Source organism: Gavia stellata, chromosome 4, assembly GCF_030936135.1.
Source record: "Gavia stellata isolate bGavSte3 chromosome 4, bGavSte3.hap2, whole genome shotgun sequence".
NCBI classification, from domain to species: Eukaryota; Metazoa; Chordata; class Aves; order Gaviiformes; family Gaviidae; genus Gavia; species Gavia stellata.
The window spans coordinates 55083253-55101189 of record NC_082597.1 but is presented as its reverse complement, the minus strand read 5'-3'; the positions used below and the strand labels follow the sequence as shown (position 1 = coordinate 55101189).

At 45.1% G+C, this 17937-nt stretch overlaps 1 protein-coding gene across 1 annotated transcript in view; it reads left to right on the top strand.

Annotated features, from left to right (window-relative positions):
- Positions 1 to 17303, top strand: part of GRIN2B (glutamate ionotropic receptor NMDA type subunit 2B) — a 166512-nt gene extending 149209 nt beyond the window's left edge. The window contains exons 9-12 of the mRNA XM_059816544.1: positions 9065 to 9225; positions 11333 to 11520; positions 13297 to 13535; positions 15396 to 17303. Coding sequence (XP_059672527.1) covers positions 9065 to 9225; positions 11333 to 11520; positions 13297 to 13535; positions 15396 to 17303 — 2496 coding nt within the window. The remainder of the gene's footprint in view (positions 1 to 9064; positions 9226 to 11332; positions 11521 to 13296; positions 13536 to 15395) is intronic.
- Positions 17304 to 17937: the final 634 nt, after the last annotated feature.

The following is a 17937-nucleotide window of genomic DNA, read 5'->3' as shown; positions in this document are numbered from 1 at the left end:
CTTCATCTGAAAGATCAGGGCTGAATTGCTGGTGAGGAGGGGATGGGAGGATGAGACCTACAGGATTCAAAAAAAATACAACAGCCTCCCTGACCTCTTTCATTGCTTATGGCTTGTGACCGTGACATTTTAAATTATATATGCATACACATACTTGATAGCTATTTGGCAGGTTGTATCTTTCCTGGCATTTTTACTTCACCTGGTGGAAAGGAGCCCTGCTTCTCCCAGGCCCTTGGCTATTCAAGGTCAAACTTCCCCTGAGTCTTGATGGCCCAGCAGGCTTGCTTGCTTCAGGTGTACCTGCTCTTGTGCCCCAGGACTCTCAAGGGAGTGATACGGCTTTCATTCCTCTGCTGTCATCTGCTTGCAGATGGGAGGCAGCTTTCTGCGGAAGGCTAAAGGAAGGCATTATCTCTGACCTCTGGGATGGTGCTGGGATGCCCCAGCTGCCCTGCCTTGAGTGCCCTGCTTTTTGCATTGCCTCCCTGCCTGCAGAGGTGCTTAAGAAATTGCACTAATGTGATGACTAGGCTTTTCTAACTACTTGGATGAAAATTCTGGCCCCAGTGAAGTCTTTGGGAGGTTTGCCACACTTGTGCAAGGTTTCACCCTACTGCCCAGTGGTTGGTACCCACATACAAGGTTCTGAAGCAGGTTGGTTACTATTAGTGCTCGGAAGATAAGAGGCTCTGATCTGCCTTTCTTAGTGAAAATGCTCCCCCACCACATGACATCCCCTAAATTTCTCAGTGTTTCATAATTTGTTAACCAGCTGTCTCATGTGCAAACAAAGTAGATTTCAAACTCCTCTGTACCTAGCTGCTACCTCTCCTCTCAAGGTCTTTTTCATCAGTTAATTTTCTCCCTCTGACTGAACATCTACACTTCTAATGATATTAACATGAGTGTACTAATCAGCATCTTTCTGCCTCAGTAATTTCTGTTTTGTGCTTGCTTGGCATTATTCAGTAAGTGCCTTTTGACCCGTTGTGTTTAGCTTTCAAGGAAGCTGACTTCCAAGGATGGAATACATAGCATGATTTGATGCTGGGATAAACAGATGATCTTCATCCTCTACATGCATGCAAGCAAAAGTTAAGTGTATTGTAGCTAAGATCCCATAGCCCACTTAATTGCAACAGATATGACTGTGCTCATCTGATACCACACCTACTAACATTAGGGCTGAGCAAGGAGCTTTCATCTCTGACTGATGAAGCTCAGTGATTCCACTACAGATGAAGTTCTCTGGTCAGGCTTGAGGGATACCTAACAGGGTGACTGACTTGAATCCTATAGCCTGCCAAATGTTTCCTGAGGAAGTTTTAAAGCCTTAGTGTTACATTTCGCATGGAGAAGCTGCACAGAGTCTGCATAATGCTCACACACTCGGCAGGCCCAGAAGACACCTGGTTTGTTGATGGTGGGTGGACTCTGTTCACATGTGATGGTCTGATCCTGGAGTGGCCCCACAGGTCTCATGTATCTGTAACATCTGGGTCAGCAGAAGGGCAGTGTAGTCCCCATGCACGAGCATGTAGGTCTGGCTATGGAAGACATGGGATTCCCGAAATGCCACCTGTTTGGGGCGATGCTGCACTGCCCAAGGTTTGCAGTCTTCTGCTCTGTGCAGAAGCAGCACAGAGCAGGTCTGCACATAGCAATCCAGCTTACAAAGAGGCTGCACAATCCTACTGTGTGCATTGCTCTGGCAATAACTGCATGTGATGGCAGCTTCTTCCACCGATTGGATCTCTGTTTTCATCTCAGTTATTTTACAAGGACAACTATTTTTAAAGTTGCTATATTTGAACTCCTGTCTTTTGCTTTCACCTGCCCCCCCTCACCTCTGCATTGTCCCTAGGTTGCTCTGTTCCCTTCCCTGACCCACACATGTCCCTCTTTCACCACCAGACATTCATAGATATTTCTTTTCATGTTTGTGGGTCTGAATCACCCTACGTCTTCCTTTAAAAGTGACTTTAATCTAATTCTTTGCCAACTTTGTTGCAGTCAGCAGCACTAACTGATAACTCCTTTCTCAGACTTATCTAGAGGAATTCATGGGTGAAAGCACTATGCAAAGCAAGACCAGAGAATTTGAAACATCACCAGGTATTGAATAATAAGATAAGGCTCAAAGTCTGAGGGAGCACAAGGTTTTTTTATGCCCTCCCAAAACTGGCTTATTTTGAATTTGATGCTGTTAATTCCTTTTTGTTTGTTTGTTTGTTTATAAATCAAGGCATGTATTGTTTGACTGGTGAAGACAAGAAACTGGGTTTTTGCCATTGCAATCTTAGGGCTGATTTCAGTGACTGGGCCCAACAATCAGGAAGAGTTGATGTGGCAACTGGATTCTGAGCTGTGAGGAGTCCCAGCTGCTGCTGAGGAGGTGGAGGGTGGTATTTTTGAGGGAATGCAGAATAAGAGAGGAAATCAGAGCTAGGGTAAAAGGAGGATCTGGAAAACTTGTAGTCACTTAGAAATGGCTGTGAGTTCCACCTTGCAAGCAAAAAATATCTGTAATGTCAAAGCTAGGTGACTGTGCAGAGGGGAAAGTGATGCTTTAGGAATGAAGCTTGAGAAGTATCTGTACAAGAGATTCATGAGTAATAGAGGAGTGAGCAGCACAGTCCCTTTAGTCTGCTATCCTCACAGATTATTGTACCAGTGCTATGATTTAGGTTTGCAGTACGATTTTCTCCCTACGCTGTTGGGCTGGCACACTCCTAGCTGGGATGCTGTTGTAGCAATGTAAAAGTGCCCTGCACCAACATAGCAATAGAGCAGGCTCCACACTGGGAATCTGTAGAGCACTTCCTCTACCAGGACAAGTGATGGGGCACAGTTGTGTGGATGTGCCTATGTGCATAAGCAAGCCAGATAAAGAAAAAAATACAGTAAAAATCCTGAAGATGGCACTGGCAGTGATGATTGACATTACCGAAAGCAACTGGTCACCATCTGAATGCAAATCAGGACAGAGTTACAGCTTTGAAGAACTTGCAAGCTTCAGATGACAAGACTAAAGGACAGAGCGAAAAGGATATAACATAGAGAGGCACTGAGGAGAGTAATAATGAGTATTAACTCTCACTAGCAATACTTTTATTGTCTTGCTGCAAGCTTTTTTAGTGTAACGTTCTCTCAGCATCTTGGGGTCCTGATCAGATTATTCTTGGTACAGTGGAGGTGGAGAACATGTCCGCCAACCAAAGGTAAGTCAAGGAAAGACCTACTGGATACAGCCAAAGGACAGCAGCAACAATTGTTGGAGGTCTAGCTAATCCAGCTTGCAAAGAAAGACTGAGGAAACTGGGCCTCTTTAGACCCAATGCAAGAACACGGAGAAGAAACAGCTCAATGGTCTTCAAAAACATAAAATGCACCTTCAGAGAAGAAGAGACTATTCTGATTTTCCTGTCCATGGTGAAGATATAATACCAAATATTGCAGCAGGATTGCAACAGGAAGGCTTTAGTTCAAATGCTTGGAAGAACTTTCTAACAGTAAATCCCTGGTGTAGGTTGTCCAGGGAATGGGGGGTCTCCAGCACTAGGCATCTTCCACAGCAGGCTGAATGAAGAGCTGTCCGGAACTGTGGCGTCTAGAAGAGACCCACTGGAGAGAGAGGGGCAAAGCATACATCTTCTCAGGGCCAGATCCAGGTTTGTGACTTTGTGGCATTGTTCACGGTGCAGCTTGGGGGACAAAAATTACATATTTTGGGGGTATGAAAAGGACAAGCCTCCTCTCTTTGACAGTCATCCATTAGCTGTGAAGGAGTTCATTTCCTGGCTGAAACAGAGGATACAGAAGCAAGGCAGGCAGGGCAAGACATGTTGCTATGGACATGTGTAGTCTGTCAAGACTTAAGTGTAGGCATAGAACTGCCTTGGAGTTAGACCTGAAAACCACTGACCCACCCTTTAATTTTTAACAAGTTCTTTTAAAGCTGCTGTGCAAATAGCCTGACTGGATTCCCAGACAATGAAGAAAGGTGCAAGATGACTGTAGTGACATGCAGCTGAACTAGAGCAAGAGGGGACAATCAAGGATGTTTGGGCAATGCAGAGAGGTTGTGCTAAAATTATGCACTGGAGCATGGACTTAGCTTTTCTAGCCTGATGTCACTAAATCTTATGTTGCAGCTCACTAATAAATGTCATCTTTTTTTAGAGATATTTGGCCTGTGCCACAACAGATATCTGCTGGTTGTATGGCTGCCAAAGAGCAAGCAGAGTGCTGCTTATAGGTGCCTGCACAAAAGGTTGTGACTGATGCCCTGATGGGCAAGTTCAAGAGAGTCGTGGGCACTTTGGGCTGTCTATTACCCACAATGGCTGGCTCTCTGTACTTTTGGTGGGAGAAGCTGTCCTGAGGGCCAAATGGGCCCTTGGCTAGATTCAGTTGTGCAAATGTAGATGTTTAGAGCGAATTTAGGTGCACCTGGGTACCCAAAAATACCCTCAGGTGGCTGGCAAATTCGACACAGGATCTGAGAGACCTGCTCCCACGGTGAAATTCCCTGGGGCATCTCAACTTGGCACTTTACACTTGGGCAAATGAACTGAGTCCAGGGTATCTAACATGGGCTCAAGCTCTTTTGGACTTGCAGCTAACGGAGGAGCTGAACCTGGGGACCTTATTTTGGCCTGTCAGAACTGTGGAGCTTCCTGTGGTAGAAAATTTAAACTGAGGGTCTGGGCCTTACAATGTGCAAGGAGCCCTCCCAAAGAAGCTGTGTAAGGGCAAGGCACTATATATGCACACACACTCACCACAAGTTTTGCCAGCTCGTTATGTTATCCAGCAGGGGACTTTTTTTTTTAAGGCAGTGTAAAAGTAGATTGACTGATAAAAAAGAGCCTTTTTGTTGTGAGAGCTTGCTGAGTTTGGGAAACTGCTTTCAATGCTATTGGCAAACACTTTACAGTGTAAACAGGGCCTACATCAGGCAGATAAATAAGTGCAGATGCGCTTTTCTGTAGGAACCATTTGGTGATAGACAATATATTGAAAAAAAATTCTCATCAAATTAATTGTGGCCAATTAGACATAACCCCTTCCCCTCATTCCTGAATCCCCTCCAATCATGGCTGCCTGAATGGGAAAAGCTCCTATCACTGTTTCATTATGCAGATTGATATTCGAACATCTGAGAACAATGCTGCTTTCTGCATGGCATGGCTCCAAATTGCTAATGAAACAGCTCTGCCAGACAAGTCACTTAAACCCACTCTCGCTGCTGCTGCTGGTGCTGACAGCTCTCATGGCGAGTTGTGGGGGGGAGCAGTAAAGGGGCTCTCCACTCTGAATGTGCTAATAGCCCCCAGCCTGTGTGTTTATCGCTCTCCAGAGCAGGAAGATTTCTGCTCTCTGACTCTGACAGGTTACTTTCCCAAAGCCGTGGTCTGATTTGGACTTAATGCTTCTTGATTTCAATTTTTGGAGTGAGGGGTTGAAGAGGTGGGCAGCTGCTGGGCTTTGAACACAGGCGTCTTACATCCCAAAGCCACCCCAGCCCTTCACTCACACTTGGTGTCTGCTTCCCGCCCCCATTTCTAGCATCCACCTCCCTCCAACATTTGATGTGAAGCCAGCTCCGTAAGGGATTTCTTTCATGGGGGAGAGCGTGTCACATCGCCTTGGGTACAAGGGGAGCATCTCGAGACCGAGGCCCCGTGGTGAGCAAGCAGGAGGCTGCAGGTGGGGTACGCTTCCGCCTGGGGTCTCTTTGGGTGCAGGGCTGCAGCTGAGCCCTGCAGGTTCCCTCCCAGGCAGTCACCCCTCGAGGTAGGTAAAGCTGGGCAGTGGGACAGGGCTCCTGCTGTAGGGAAGTGTGAGGTGGGGCTCCTACAAGTGTGGGCCCTGTACAGCCCTGTTTGCCCTGTGACTCTCTGCAGCTGGGTTGCTCAGCAACCAGTGCAGTTTCTTATCTTCCCCTCCCCTGTTATCACCATATTTTTTTGCCGAGTCGGAGTCGCACAGGGCTGTTCTTTGCAGATGCCTGGGGGAGAGTAGTTGTGACTTAGGGCTCTGGCAGAAGAAACATTTACGTTATGGGAGAGCTCTCTCATTATTTTAAATTCTTACCCTTTCTGTCAATATCTGCGGTTAATTCCTTTGTCGACGTTTACTGAGATTACCTCTGCACAGGCTGCCTCCATGTAACAGCCCCTGCATTGTGTCTCATGTTTCTCAGACTCCTTTTAGACCAGCCTGCCAAAGTGCTCTGCTTCCCTGGTGCTGACACTTCTGATCCAGGCCCACTCTCCCAGCCCTTGGGAGAAGCCAAACAAGTGGCTTTCCTTACTGAACTCTTTGACAACAGTGTCAATTAACTTTCCTCCTTATGGATCTTCTCCAGTTCCCCCACACAAGTTCCTCCATCTTGTTGCCAGGAGAGGACACACTCCTTCCCCATCTGTCCCGTGTGTTTTCTGGGAAGGCTTGCATGTCTTCTTGCTCCTTCAGTATGAGCTGTGTGGGGCAGAAGTTAACTTAGAAAGATGCAGCAGTTTTTGGCTTTGGAGAGCTCTTTGGAGATCCCTCCTTCCCTGGACTGAGCTGTGCCAACCTTCTAAAGACCGCTGGTGTGGGTCCCATATGGATCCTTTCAGACTGTTTCCTGTCTTGTTGTTGACCAGGCTATGGTTGAAGTGTGTGTGGGTGTGTGGAGAATAATTTGCATTTGCATTTGCAGATCTGTTCTGACTGAGGAATGAGCAGGGGTTAAGGGATGGTGAGCAAATGCACAGTATGTGGTTTTGTAGAAGCTGTCAGCCTGGCTTCCTTCTCTAGAAAAAATGCTTTTCCAGTTGCCAAAAAGAGTAATTTCCTTCAAGAGGAATGTTTTCATTTATTTACTGATTGCTCAGGAGGTTAAAAATTAAATATTGAGCCTTTCACCTCTTGACTGTTAAGATGGGCCCTGGAACACAGGGGGTACAAAGGATAGTTCAGAAGTGGGATCCTTTCCCTTATCACAGCCCTGCCTGACTCTATAATCCTTCTTACTCCAGTTCATAGACACAGTGATAGAAGCACACAAAACTAGAGATTGTATCACTGGGAATGGAGGGTGGAGGTATAAAATGGACATTGGGTGGGCCCCTTTTTCTCTTGACACTCTTTGGGCTCAGAGAGAGGCTCTCATAGCTGCTGCCCTTCCAAAGGGCATGCTGAAGCTGAGGTCACATCAGCGTTGGTTGGTCCTGCCTGCTGCTTGCCCTGCTGACTTTACTCTGTTGGAGGGCGCTATGGGGATATGGGGTGCCCCATCTGCCCTCTGGGCTGGGTTTTGAGGCCTCTGGGGAAGCAAGCTGCCCACTTTGCGAACTCCTGTTTTAGCATGTCAGGGGAGAGACTGTGTTCCTTTGCACATGGTATGGTAATGCCCTTCTTGGGATGGGTGCCCTAAGTTGCTGCTATAATCAGATTGGTAAAAACCAGTAATTTTAGCATGCTGCAGTGATTTTTCTCCCATCAAAGTTTGCTTTCATTACAGGTTTTGATAACTATGCATTTGTCTTCATCCCTATCAGGTGTGACAAGATTCTAAAAGCCACCTTACTGCCTGTTTTATGCTATGTGAAACCTCTTTTCTTTTTTGATGTGCCAACCTGTGTTTCAAAAAACAGCCCTGATATTTTCTATTGGCCTAAAGCAGCAGGAGATATGTTCTCTCTCACACACTCATGTGTGCACATAACAGCCAGCTCGTCTCACCATCCAGACTGGAGAGATGATTTCTTGCACAGCCAGATGAGTTGACTGGTACATAGAAACAGGTGATGTGAACGGTGCGTTCACGTACCCACAGACACAGCTTCTGGTTGGCCTTATTGCTGAGATGTTGTGAATGGGATACACTGCTTCAGTGGCTTTGGCCTCCTCAGCTGAGTTTATGAGATTCCAAACTGGCTTTCAGAACTCAATAACAAGGCTCATCTGCATGTTTTTTTAAGCTATAGCTATAGACCGTAACCACATTTCCACTACAGAAGGTGGCAGTACATGACTGCATATATTCATGTACCAGGTGAACTGTTGCTGTTAAGTGGGTTTGGTCTGACCATTAGCATGTTCTTAGCATGCTTCTCAGGATCATCCAAATATACAGTCACAGTTGGGGGAAAAGAATTAGCAGCAGGCAAGCTACTGCTTGATATATCAGGAAAGGAGGGGGCTTCCCTACATCTAACCTACTTTTGCATCTTTTTCTTTACTGCTTATTCAGTTCTCGGCTTACAATTCTGTGCTCCTTCCCATCTGCTCGTTCTAGGGGTTTTAAGCAGTCTTGATAATTGACAATCTAAATTTTACTGCTCATAAAACCCCAGAGAGCATTGATTATGACTTGAGTTAAGCAAGTGGCATATAAAATCTCACAGCCTTGCAGCCGTAGGGGAATGTTATGATGAATGTATTTCTTGGGAGCAGCAAAAGGATTGGAGTATTCTGCCAGCTCTGTTCTAGGCTTCAAATGTTACTAGTGACTTGCAACCACTAACAGCATTTCATTTGGGACATTTGCCCAAAATTTGAAAGCTGATCATTCATTTGGTGAAGTGGGTGTGAGGTGGTATGAGAGGCATCTCTCCTCATTAATTTTCTACTTCAGTCAGAATCAGGAAGTGCAAAGGCATCCATAGAGCTGAAAAAGATACTTAGAAAATAAATGACACTTTGTGGATAAAATGCACATAGATTTTATTGAAAATCTTTCCTTGACTGTGTTCTAAAGCCGCTGTTACCTTTTCCTTTTTCATTTTATCTAACCTCCTTTTAATCTTTGATCACCGGCTATTTTATGCACTTAATCCAGAGTGGATAAAAAGACCACGTTGCTCAGATTCATTTCTTGGTTCTTAGGCACTAACAGGAGATGTTTGTGTTTGAAAATAGTGAAATATAGTATCTTCTTGATAATGTTTTTCACCTAATGATAGTAAAATAAAATAAGAACTGCCTTCTGAGGAGAGTGTGTTCTCTCATTCAGATGACTGCTTCTTGCTGAAAGATTGTGAGAAATATTCTTTTTCTGTCTCTCCAGTTCCAGAAACCCAATGACTTTTCGCCCCCTTTCCGCTTTGGGACGGTTCCCAATGGCAGCACGGAAAGGAACATTCGCAACAACTACCCTGAAATGCACAGCTACATGGTGAAGTTCAATCAGAGGGGGGTGGATGATGCACTGTTCTCGCTGAAGACTGGGTGAGGCTTTCTTCTTCCATGCTTACTCACCACAGAAACCTGACTTCCTTGCATGCTTGTTTGGAAAATTTTTTGTGGGATTTGGAAAATGAGCCTTCATTATTATTCCACAGTAAAAGTATAGCAAGACTACACACAGCACAGAAGAATAATTTTGTGGTTCTCTTAGCCAGGTTTTTCTATTGACATCTATGTAAGAGCTTCTGGTTTTGCTGTGTTTATAAGACTATTTGAAAAAAAAAAAAAAAGAGGATCTTCTGTACCCTTGTGTATGTTAGCCTTGTGTATATTAGTCCCGAGTACCTTGTTTCATTAAGATGTTTCATGCTGATGGGTCCTTATGCATACACAGGAAAAGCTCACAGACCTCTGTGGACAAAGTTTTTTTCAGAGCATTTATACTGTCATCTGGAAATTCCTTTGTTTTCACTCCTTCTGTGTATAAAAGATTATGTTAATCAGGAAGCTGAAACAATCCTTGTCAGACTAATCCTACCCCAGTGTATCACTAGCTAATACAGTATAATGGAAGGTGTGCTTGAAGCAAATAGTTTGGAAGTAGCCCTTCTCTCTGGAATATTTTAGTATCAAGGGCTGAACAAATTGTTGTTTGAATAATGAAGAAGTATATAAAATGGGAGCATTTCCTTCGGTGATTTGGGACATGTGGTAAAAATCTTTAGCAAAAAGTATGTTTGAACAGCTCATCCTATTTTAATTGCAGTGAATCTGTAAAGGAGCTACATGAAAACCCCATTTTGCAAGCCTTTGTCCTTTATAATTAAAGACCTCCTCCCAGAGCTGACCATTTTGTTTGTCAGAGCCCAGCCTCAATGAAAAAAAATTCTTGCTTGCACTCGTATTGCACTCTTATGAGAAAGTTCATTCCAAAGCATGAATGAAGATGTTCAGCCAATTTAATTACTAGATTGACTGAATATTCCTAAACCTGTTTGCCAGGTTCAGAGGCACACAGCCCATTATAAATGATTGTACCATTGTTGGATGCCATCCTGGGAAGGTACATTTGCCAGGATAGTCATCATCCAGGAAATAAATATGCTCTGTCCTGGAAATATATGGATGAAATAGAGCTCATCACTTGCGGTAGATGTCATCCTGGCTTCATATCCACCCTTGGACAGACCTCCCCACAGATACGCACTTGAACTGAGATAATCGCCATACTGGAAATATATGTGCAGGAGGTGGATTGAAAAGACAGTGTGGGTGTGAGAATGTGCAAGGTGGAAGGTCTTCGGTCTTTTGTCGGAAAGTGCTTCATTTCAGATCCAGTGGGAGGATTTACTCATTGGCTGTCTTTGGTTATGTGGAAGATGCAGCCCCCTGAGACTGCCCCCCACACCCAAATCAATTTGTTGCAGTGAGAGGAAGGCTCTCATCAGTCGGTTGTGCTGTCTACCCACCCCAGCCATAACAGGGATTTCTCTGTGTTGAAACAGAATTTTTCTTGTGGTTTTCAGCTAAGCACTCTTTACCAAAGAGCTGCTCAGCATGGTAAACCATAAAGCTGCTATCGTGGCCACTTGACATCAGTAAAGATCCAGTAGTGCTTTTCACAGTAACTGAGGAGTTAAACATGATGTCCTGACGATATTTAATTTGAAAAAATTACATTTTGCTCAGCTAAGTTATGCCAGCAGTTTGAATCGGAGATAATAATTTCCTTACTCCAACCCCTACTTTGCTATCTAATATTGATACATTTTATAAAGTATTTTAGGTTCCTTTGAGATGAAAGGCAGTACAAAAATATAAGCTATTCTTAGGACTACAGATCCCCTTGACTTGCTCTTCATTCATCTTTATCTTGCAGTATGTTTGTATTCCAAATTTTCTTTGAGATCAGAAATTATGATTATCAAAGAGTCAGAAAGAAATAGACAGTCCTCATTTATAATCTAGCTTCACCTGTAAACAGATTCTAGGCTCAGATTTTACTTAACTCTGATGAAGGTGAAGATGCAACCTGTTGTAGTCTATCTGAAAGAGGTTCGTTTCTGCCTTAATTACCTGGGAACACCTTTGAACTCATACAGATTCTCTCTTTTCTGTACTATCCCTCTTGTTTCTTGCACCTGTGCAGGAAGCTGGATGCTTTCATTTATGATGCAGCAGTGCTAAACTACATGGCTGGCAGAGATGAAGGCTGTAAGCTGGTGACAATTGGGAGTGGGAAAGTGTTTGCCTCCACTGGCTATGGCATTGCCATCCAAAAGGACTCAGGCTGGAAGCGCCAGGTTGATCTTGCCATTCTACAGCTTTTTGGAGATGGTAAGTGGCAAGAAAAAGAGGAGTTGGAACTTTCCTAAGAAATACCAAGTTTTGCATGTAAGAAATAGAATTTCCTAGCTCTGGTGCTTCAGATTTGAGTTGAGAACAGGATATTATTAACAAGGGTTTGTTAGAGGCGTTACACCAAAAATGTGAGGATGTCAACTTGTTTTATGTTGTTGATGCAGGGTAGCAGTATCATCAAAAGCAATGTCAAAAGCACTAAAGGTTTCATAGAACCAGCTCAGATGTGTCTTTGAAAAATATCTTGTGCAAAGAATGTCTTGTAAAAACAAGATTTCTGTTGTGAACATTTCACTACCTTTGAGGTTTTGCCACTAGTTATACTGGACTTTCCATGGTCATCCCATGCTTTATAGTTCTAGACTGGATCAAGCCATGCAGAGTTTACAAAATTAAAGGATAAGTATTTCTGGATGAAAGAGTTAACTCAGATTTTCCAAAACTTTAAAAAAAACAAGGAAGGACTTGAGACTCAGAAGCATATTTTGGAGTGAGTTTTTAATCAGAACAGTATAGTTACCTAGTTAATCTCATCCTTTACAGAGAAATCTCTATTATTAAAAAAAAATATTCATGGGATAAGGAATACTTTCTTAGAAAATATTTTCCTGTCTTTCCCTTTCCATTCCATATTACATCTTGCTGTGTCCTTTTTTTTGAATAAATAAAATTCACAGGTTATTTTATTTATAAGTATTTCTTATTTTCTGAAATCTGAAAATAACATGTGGTGCAATAAAAATGGAAAGAACATACCCCTGATATGCTTCAGCAGAAAATTGGCCACCTGACAGATAGGGTGTTCTGTCTCCTAAACAGCCTAATACATACTATTTCAGAAGATGACGTAAGTTCTCCATAAAGCTTTAAAGACTGTGCTATGGCACCACATAAATATACAGATTTTTTCCCCCGTCACTGGACTGGAGGTTGAAAATGTGAAAACCTAACTTTTCTAACAGCATGAAAAGAATTGCCAACCTAAAAATTAGTTTGTTTCTGAACGACTCAGTATGTGTGTGTGTGAGAGTGCTTATCTTTCTCTCTCCCCTCATGAAAACACTAGAATGGGAGTAAGTGGGGTATGAAATTAGACTACAGAACATTTGTTCCTAGCTGATATAAATTAGTAATAATTTTGATTGGTCAAAAGGCTTGGAAGTGTTGAATTTGGACAAAATTGAAGGGAAGAAAAACAGGTAAAAATGCACAAATATTTTTGGGAACATTGTACCTAGTTTTAATGAGCTGTGGATATGATGGAAACAAATTCAAAATCAGACATTTTGATTTAAAAAAATCAACATTTTGAATTTTGAGCTGGAAACATACAGTGTTTTCATTTAGAAGTTACTCATTTTTGTTCACCAATATCAGTCACTGATTTTTCTCTTCATTGACCTAATATGAAAGTGGGAGTTTGTGAGGCCAGGTCTTCAGTCATCTGGTGGACAACTTTTTCAGGACCTCACTGTAGACATTTGGGAAGTGTGATAGGTGTGTCCTGTGGTACACCTTTTTGTGGCTAATATCTGGCTGTGGAAAAATCCTGTTGCCTTCCCTGTGACAAATTGCACCTGCCTCTATCAGAAGGACAGTCAGGATATTTCATGGACATAATAGATGTGGAAAAAGAGCATGGCTGTTGGAAATGTCCTTAGATCAGCTTCTTGCTTTGTCTGCCACAGCTTGAGCTCCTTAGCCATGGCAGGGCTGGCTAACCTGTTTCTTTCCTTCTCTCTGTCTTTCTAGGGGAGATGGAGGAGCTGGAAGCACTGTGGCTCACTGGCATTTGTCACAATGAGAAGAACGAGGTTATGAGCAGCCAGCTGGATATAGATAACATGGCAGGTGTCTTCTACATGCTGGGAGCAGCCATGGCCCTCAGTCTCATCACCTTCATCTGCGAGCATCTCTTCTACTGGCAATTCCGCCACTGCTTCATGGGCGTCTGCTCTGGCAAGCCCGGTGTGGTCTTCTCCATCAGCAGGGTGAGTGTCATTAGCTAGCGGGGAGGAACAGAGGATTTATTCAGACAGTCCTAGGTACTGGAGATGGGGAAATCCACCCAGACTGTCTAGTACACAGGTGGCATAGAGTGGTGGTCTGCAGGATAAAGGCTGGCATCTTTTCACCGTTAATGTTGCAAGAGCATCTAATTTTTTCTGTGACATCCCTTGTCTCTGCTGGATTATGGTCATGGAAATGGAAATTTCACATGGAAATGAAAATGCAGTATAAAGACAAGTTAACTGTAACTGCCAGCTCCTCCAAAGTGAGTTGTAAGGAGGCCAGATTTGGGGACAGTAAGTCAAGTAATGGTGGATATAACATGATTAGAAATTCGGTTGTTTTTCATTGTCCTCTATATTACAGCTGTTCAGCTGACCTTATGTTAACTAGAAATGTGCTGTCGTGGACAGTCAGAAGTCCCTAACCAAAAGCCATGCACCAAACCATGCAGAAATCCTTCCAGAGAGGATGACCACATGAACTTAGCAATTGCTTTATGCAAATCTGCCTTAGGGTATAATATTTACATTTAAAGCAGATTCTAGTCAGTTCTGAGTCATCTTTCTGCTAATAGTGTAGCTAGCAGTGTCCCATTTGGAGCTTTTTTTTTCTTCTTTCAAGCCACTGGTCCCTTCTGCTGATCCATTCTGAAGTGAAGTCAAATCTTGGCATTTTTGACCTCAGTGTCCAATGTAACAGAATTAACTTTGATTGTGCAAGGAATATATAATTGCTACATAACATATTGTTGAGGAGAAATGATAAAGCCTTTTGAATGCAGGGGCACAGACTCTCTTCTATATTGTCAGTTTCTAACCTGCTTTAGTCTGGAGATGAGATAGGGGATTGTGTTTGGTGATCCTTAGCTAAGTACAGATTCTTTCATTCTGGGGTTATCTGTTAGACCTGGGCCAGGTTGGTGAAAAGTTTGAAAAGTCATCTGCTAGCTGCTGAGAAACCATGGTAACATGATGTGATGGTGTACATATCACAATTTACATTAATCAACAGGCACCATTTGGCAGGCCAGGGAATAAATGAGCCCCTTTCCTTCTCCTCCTAGGGATGGGTAGCCCTTGCAAACAGCCTGTGTCATGGATAAAATGAGCTAGTGGGGAATGTGCAGGAATCAGGCACTTCTGCTGTCTTATTTGAGGTTCAATAGAGGACTTTCGCTTTCAGGGATGTCAATTTGGAGCCTGTTATCACTGTTGAATTTAACAGAATGCAATTAAAAATTCTATTGTACCTCACTCAACCAGATGCAAAAGACTTAAATACCTATTCGGCAGTCCTGCTCTGTCTCTCTTTCCTTTTCTAATCTGTACTGGTGATTAATGTAGCTAAGTTTATGACAAATGAAGCTGTTCCCTTTTTAAGATAGCTCCTGTCTTGTTGATTCACTGATGTCCAGATGAATTTCAAGGGCCAAAACAGACTTTCTTCCTCTCATCCACACAGAATCATTTGTCTTGATGCGTGTGTTCCCAAGGATATTATTTTCCCCATTTGCAATTCTGTGTTACGCCTACTAGATTTGAGTAACTCTTATGGATTCAAGCAGGTATTCCTGCATCCTACAGATATGACATGAAGCAAAGCAGAGGAAGAGGAATGGAGTGGAAGGAAAAAATGTGAGGGGCAAGAAAGAGGGACAGAAGAGCTAGGGTTGGTAGAACAGGTCTGATTTCATTTGATTTGATTGTGCTTCTTGATGGAAGGCTGATAGGCCTTGCTGTCCTACAAGAACATGCTGTTTCTGCACAGGATGCTTCCCAGTCCAGATCCCCCTGCATTCTTTGCAGGACCATTCACCTTCCTGCTTTCTCTCATTTCAGGGTATCTACAGTTGCATCCATGGAGTGGCCATTGAGGAACGCCAGTCAGCAATGAACTCCCCCACAGCGACTATGAACAACACCCATTCCAACATCCTCCGCCTGCTTCGGACAGCCAAGAACATGGCCAACCTGTCAGGGGTCAATGGCTCACCACAGAGTGCCCTGGACTTTATCCGCCGCGAGTCGTCGGTCTACGATATTTCTGAGCACCGCCGCAGCTTCACCCACTCAGACTGCAAGTCCTACAACAACCCCCCCTGCGAGGAGAACCTCTTTAGTGACTATATTAGTGAGGTGGAAAGGACCTTTGGCAACCTTCAGCTGAAGGACAGCAATGTGTATCAGGACCACTACCACCACCACCACCGCCCCCACAGCATTGGCAGCACCAGCTCCATCGATGGGCTTTATGACTGTGACAACCCACCTTTCAATGCCCAGTCGCGGTCCATTGGGAAGAAGCCCTTGGACCTGGGGTTACCCCCTGCCAAGCACAGCCAGCTGGGTGACCTTTACGGCAAGTTCTCCTTCAAGAGTGACCGCTACGGAGGCAGTGGGGCCCATGACGACCTGATCCGCTCAGATGTCTCTGACATTTCCACTCACACGGTCACCTATGGCAACATCGAGGGCAACGCGGCCAAGAGGCGGAAGCAGCAGTACAAAGACAGCCTGAAGAAGCGCCCGGCCTCTGCCAAGTCCCGGAGAGAGTTTGACGAAATAGAGCTGGCCTACCGCCGGCGCCCGCCCCGCTCACCCGACCACAAGCGCTACTTCAGGGACAAGGAAGGGCTACGGGACTTCTACCTGGACCAGTTTCGGGCCAAGGACAATTCGCCGCACTGGGAACACGTGGACCTGACGGATATCTACAAGGAGCGGGGAGATGAGTTTAAGCGTGACACGGGAGGAGGAGGGGGTGGATCCTGCACCAACAGGGCCCACCACAAGCATGGCTCGGGCGAGTTTGGTGGAGGCAACGAGCACAAGCATGGTGTTGTGAGTGGGGTCCCGGCGCCGTGGGAGAAGAACCTGACCAACCTAGACTGGGAGGACCGGCCCGGCGCTAATTTCTGCCGCAGTTGCCCTTCTAAGCTGCACAACTACACGCCATCAGTGGTGGGGCAGAACTCCACCCGCCAGGCCTGCATCCGCTGCGAGGCCTGCAAAAAAGCGGGCAACCTGTATGACATCAGTGAGGACAACTCGCTCCAAGAGCTGGACCAGCCACCTGCCCCTGTGCCCGTGGCCACCAGTGCCACGTCCTCCTCCAAATATCCTCAGAGCCCTTCCAATTCTGCCTCCAAAGTGCAGAAGAAGAACCGCAACAAGCTCCGCCGGCAGCACTCCTATGACACCTTTGTGGACCTGCAGAAGGATGACTCAGCCCTGGCCCCCCGCAGCGTCAGCCTCAAGGACAAGGGCCGCTTTTTGGAGGGGAGCCCCTACGCCCACATGTTTGAGATGCCAACCAGTGAGACCACCTTTGCCAACAACAAGTCCTCAGTGCCCGCCACCAGCTACCACCACCACAACAACCCCGGCAGCAGCGGGGGCTACATGCTTAGCAAGTCGCTCTACCCCGACCGGGTCACCCAAAACCCTTTCATCCCCACTTTTGGGGATGACCAGTGCTTGCTCCACGGCAGCAAATCTTATTTCTTCAGGCAGCCTGTGGTGGCAGGAGGGCCCAAAGCCAGGCCAGACTTCCGAGCCATCGTCACCACCAACAAGCCGGTGGTCTCAGCCCTTCATGGGGCTGTGCCAGCCCGTTTCCAGAAGGACATCTGTATAGGGAACCAGTCCAACCCCTGTGTGCCTAACAACAAAAACCCCAGGGCTTTCAATGGCTCCAGCAACGGGCATGTTTATGAGAAACTCTCCAGTATTGAGTCTGACGTTTGAGTGAGAGGGGAAGAGCGCGGGGAGGGACTGCGGGTGTATGTGGAGCGTGGGAGAGTGGGTGGGATCAATCCCATCGGCTACTCTCCTGGGTCGTCCTTAATTTGTGGGATACTGGAGTTCTGAGTAGTGCAGCACTGGTGACAAGTGCCACCTCTTTGGTTTCCCCTCTTCCTCCTCCACTTTCCCACCCCTCCCTTTTTATCTCTTTTTCCATGTTCTCGTTCCTCCCATTCACCTCCATTCCTGGCCATTGCACTTTACAGTGACGTCAGAGTTGTATATCCTCACTCGTGATATAAGGAAGCGGAGAAAAAGGCAGGGAAGGGGTGGGCTGAAGGGGAGTGGCAGTGACTCTAGCATTTCACTTTTGCTGGCTCCTGGCAGAGAAAGGCATGTGCACACACATATGCGTGTGTGGCAGGAGGAGACAGCAGAAACAGTGTAATGGACATGCAGGAAAATATGCTTGCTCAGGCAACTCTTCCTAAAACTACTTGGAAAAGAGTAGTGTTTGAAGATGTGGAGAAAGTAAAGGGGGAATAACACGACTAACTTGATGATGCACTTACATGTTAGCTATACTGAGGTTCTCGTTACATTATTTTGTGAAGACTATGGGGGTTTAGGGCTGAAA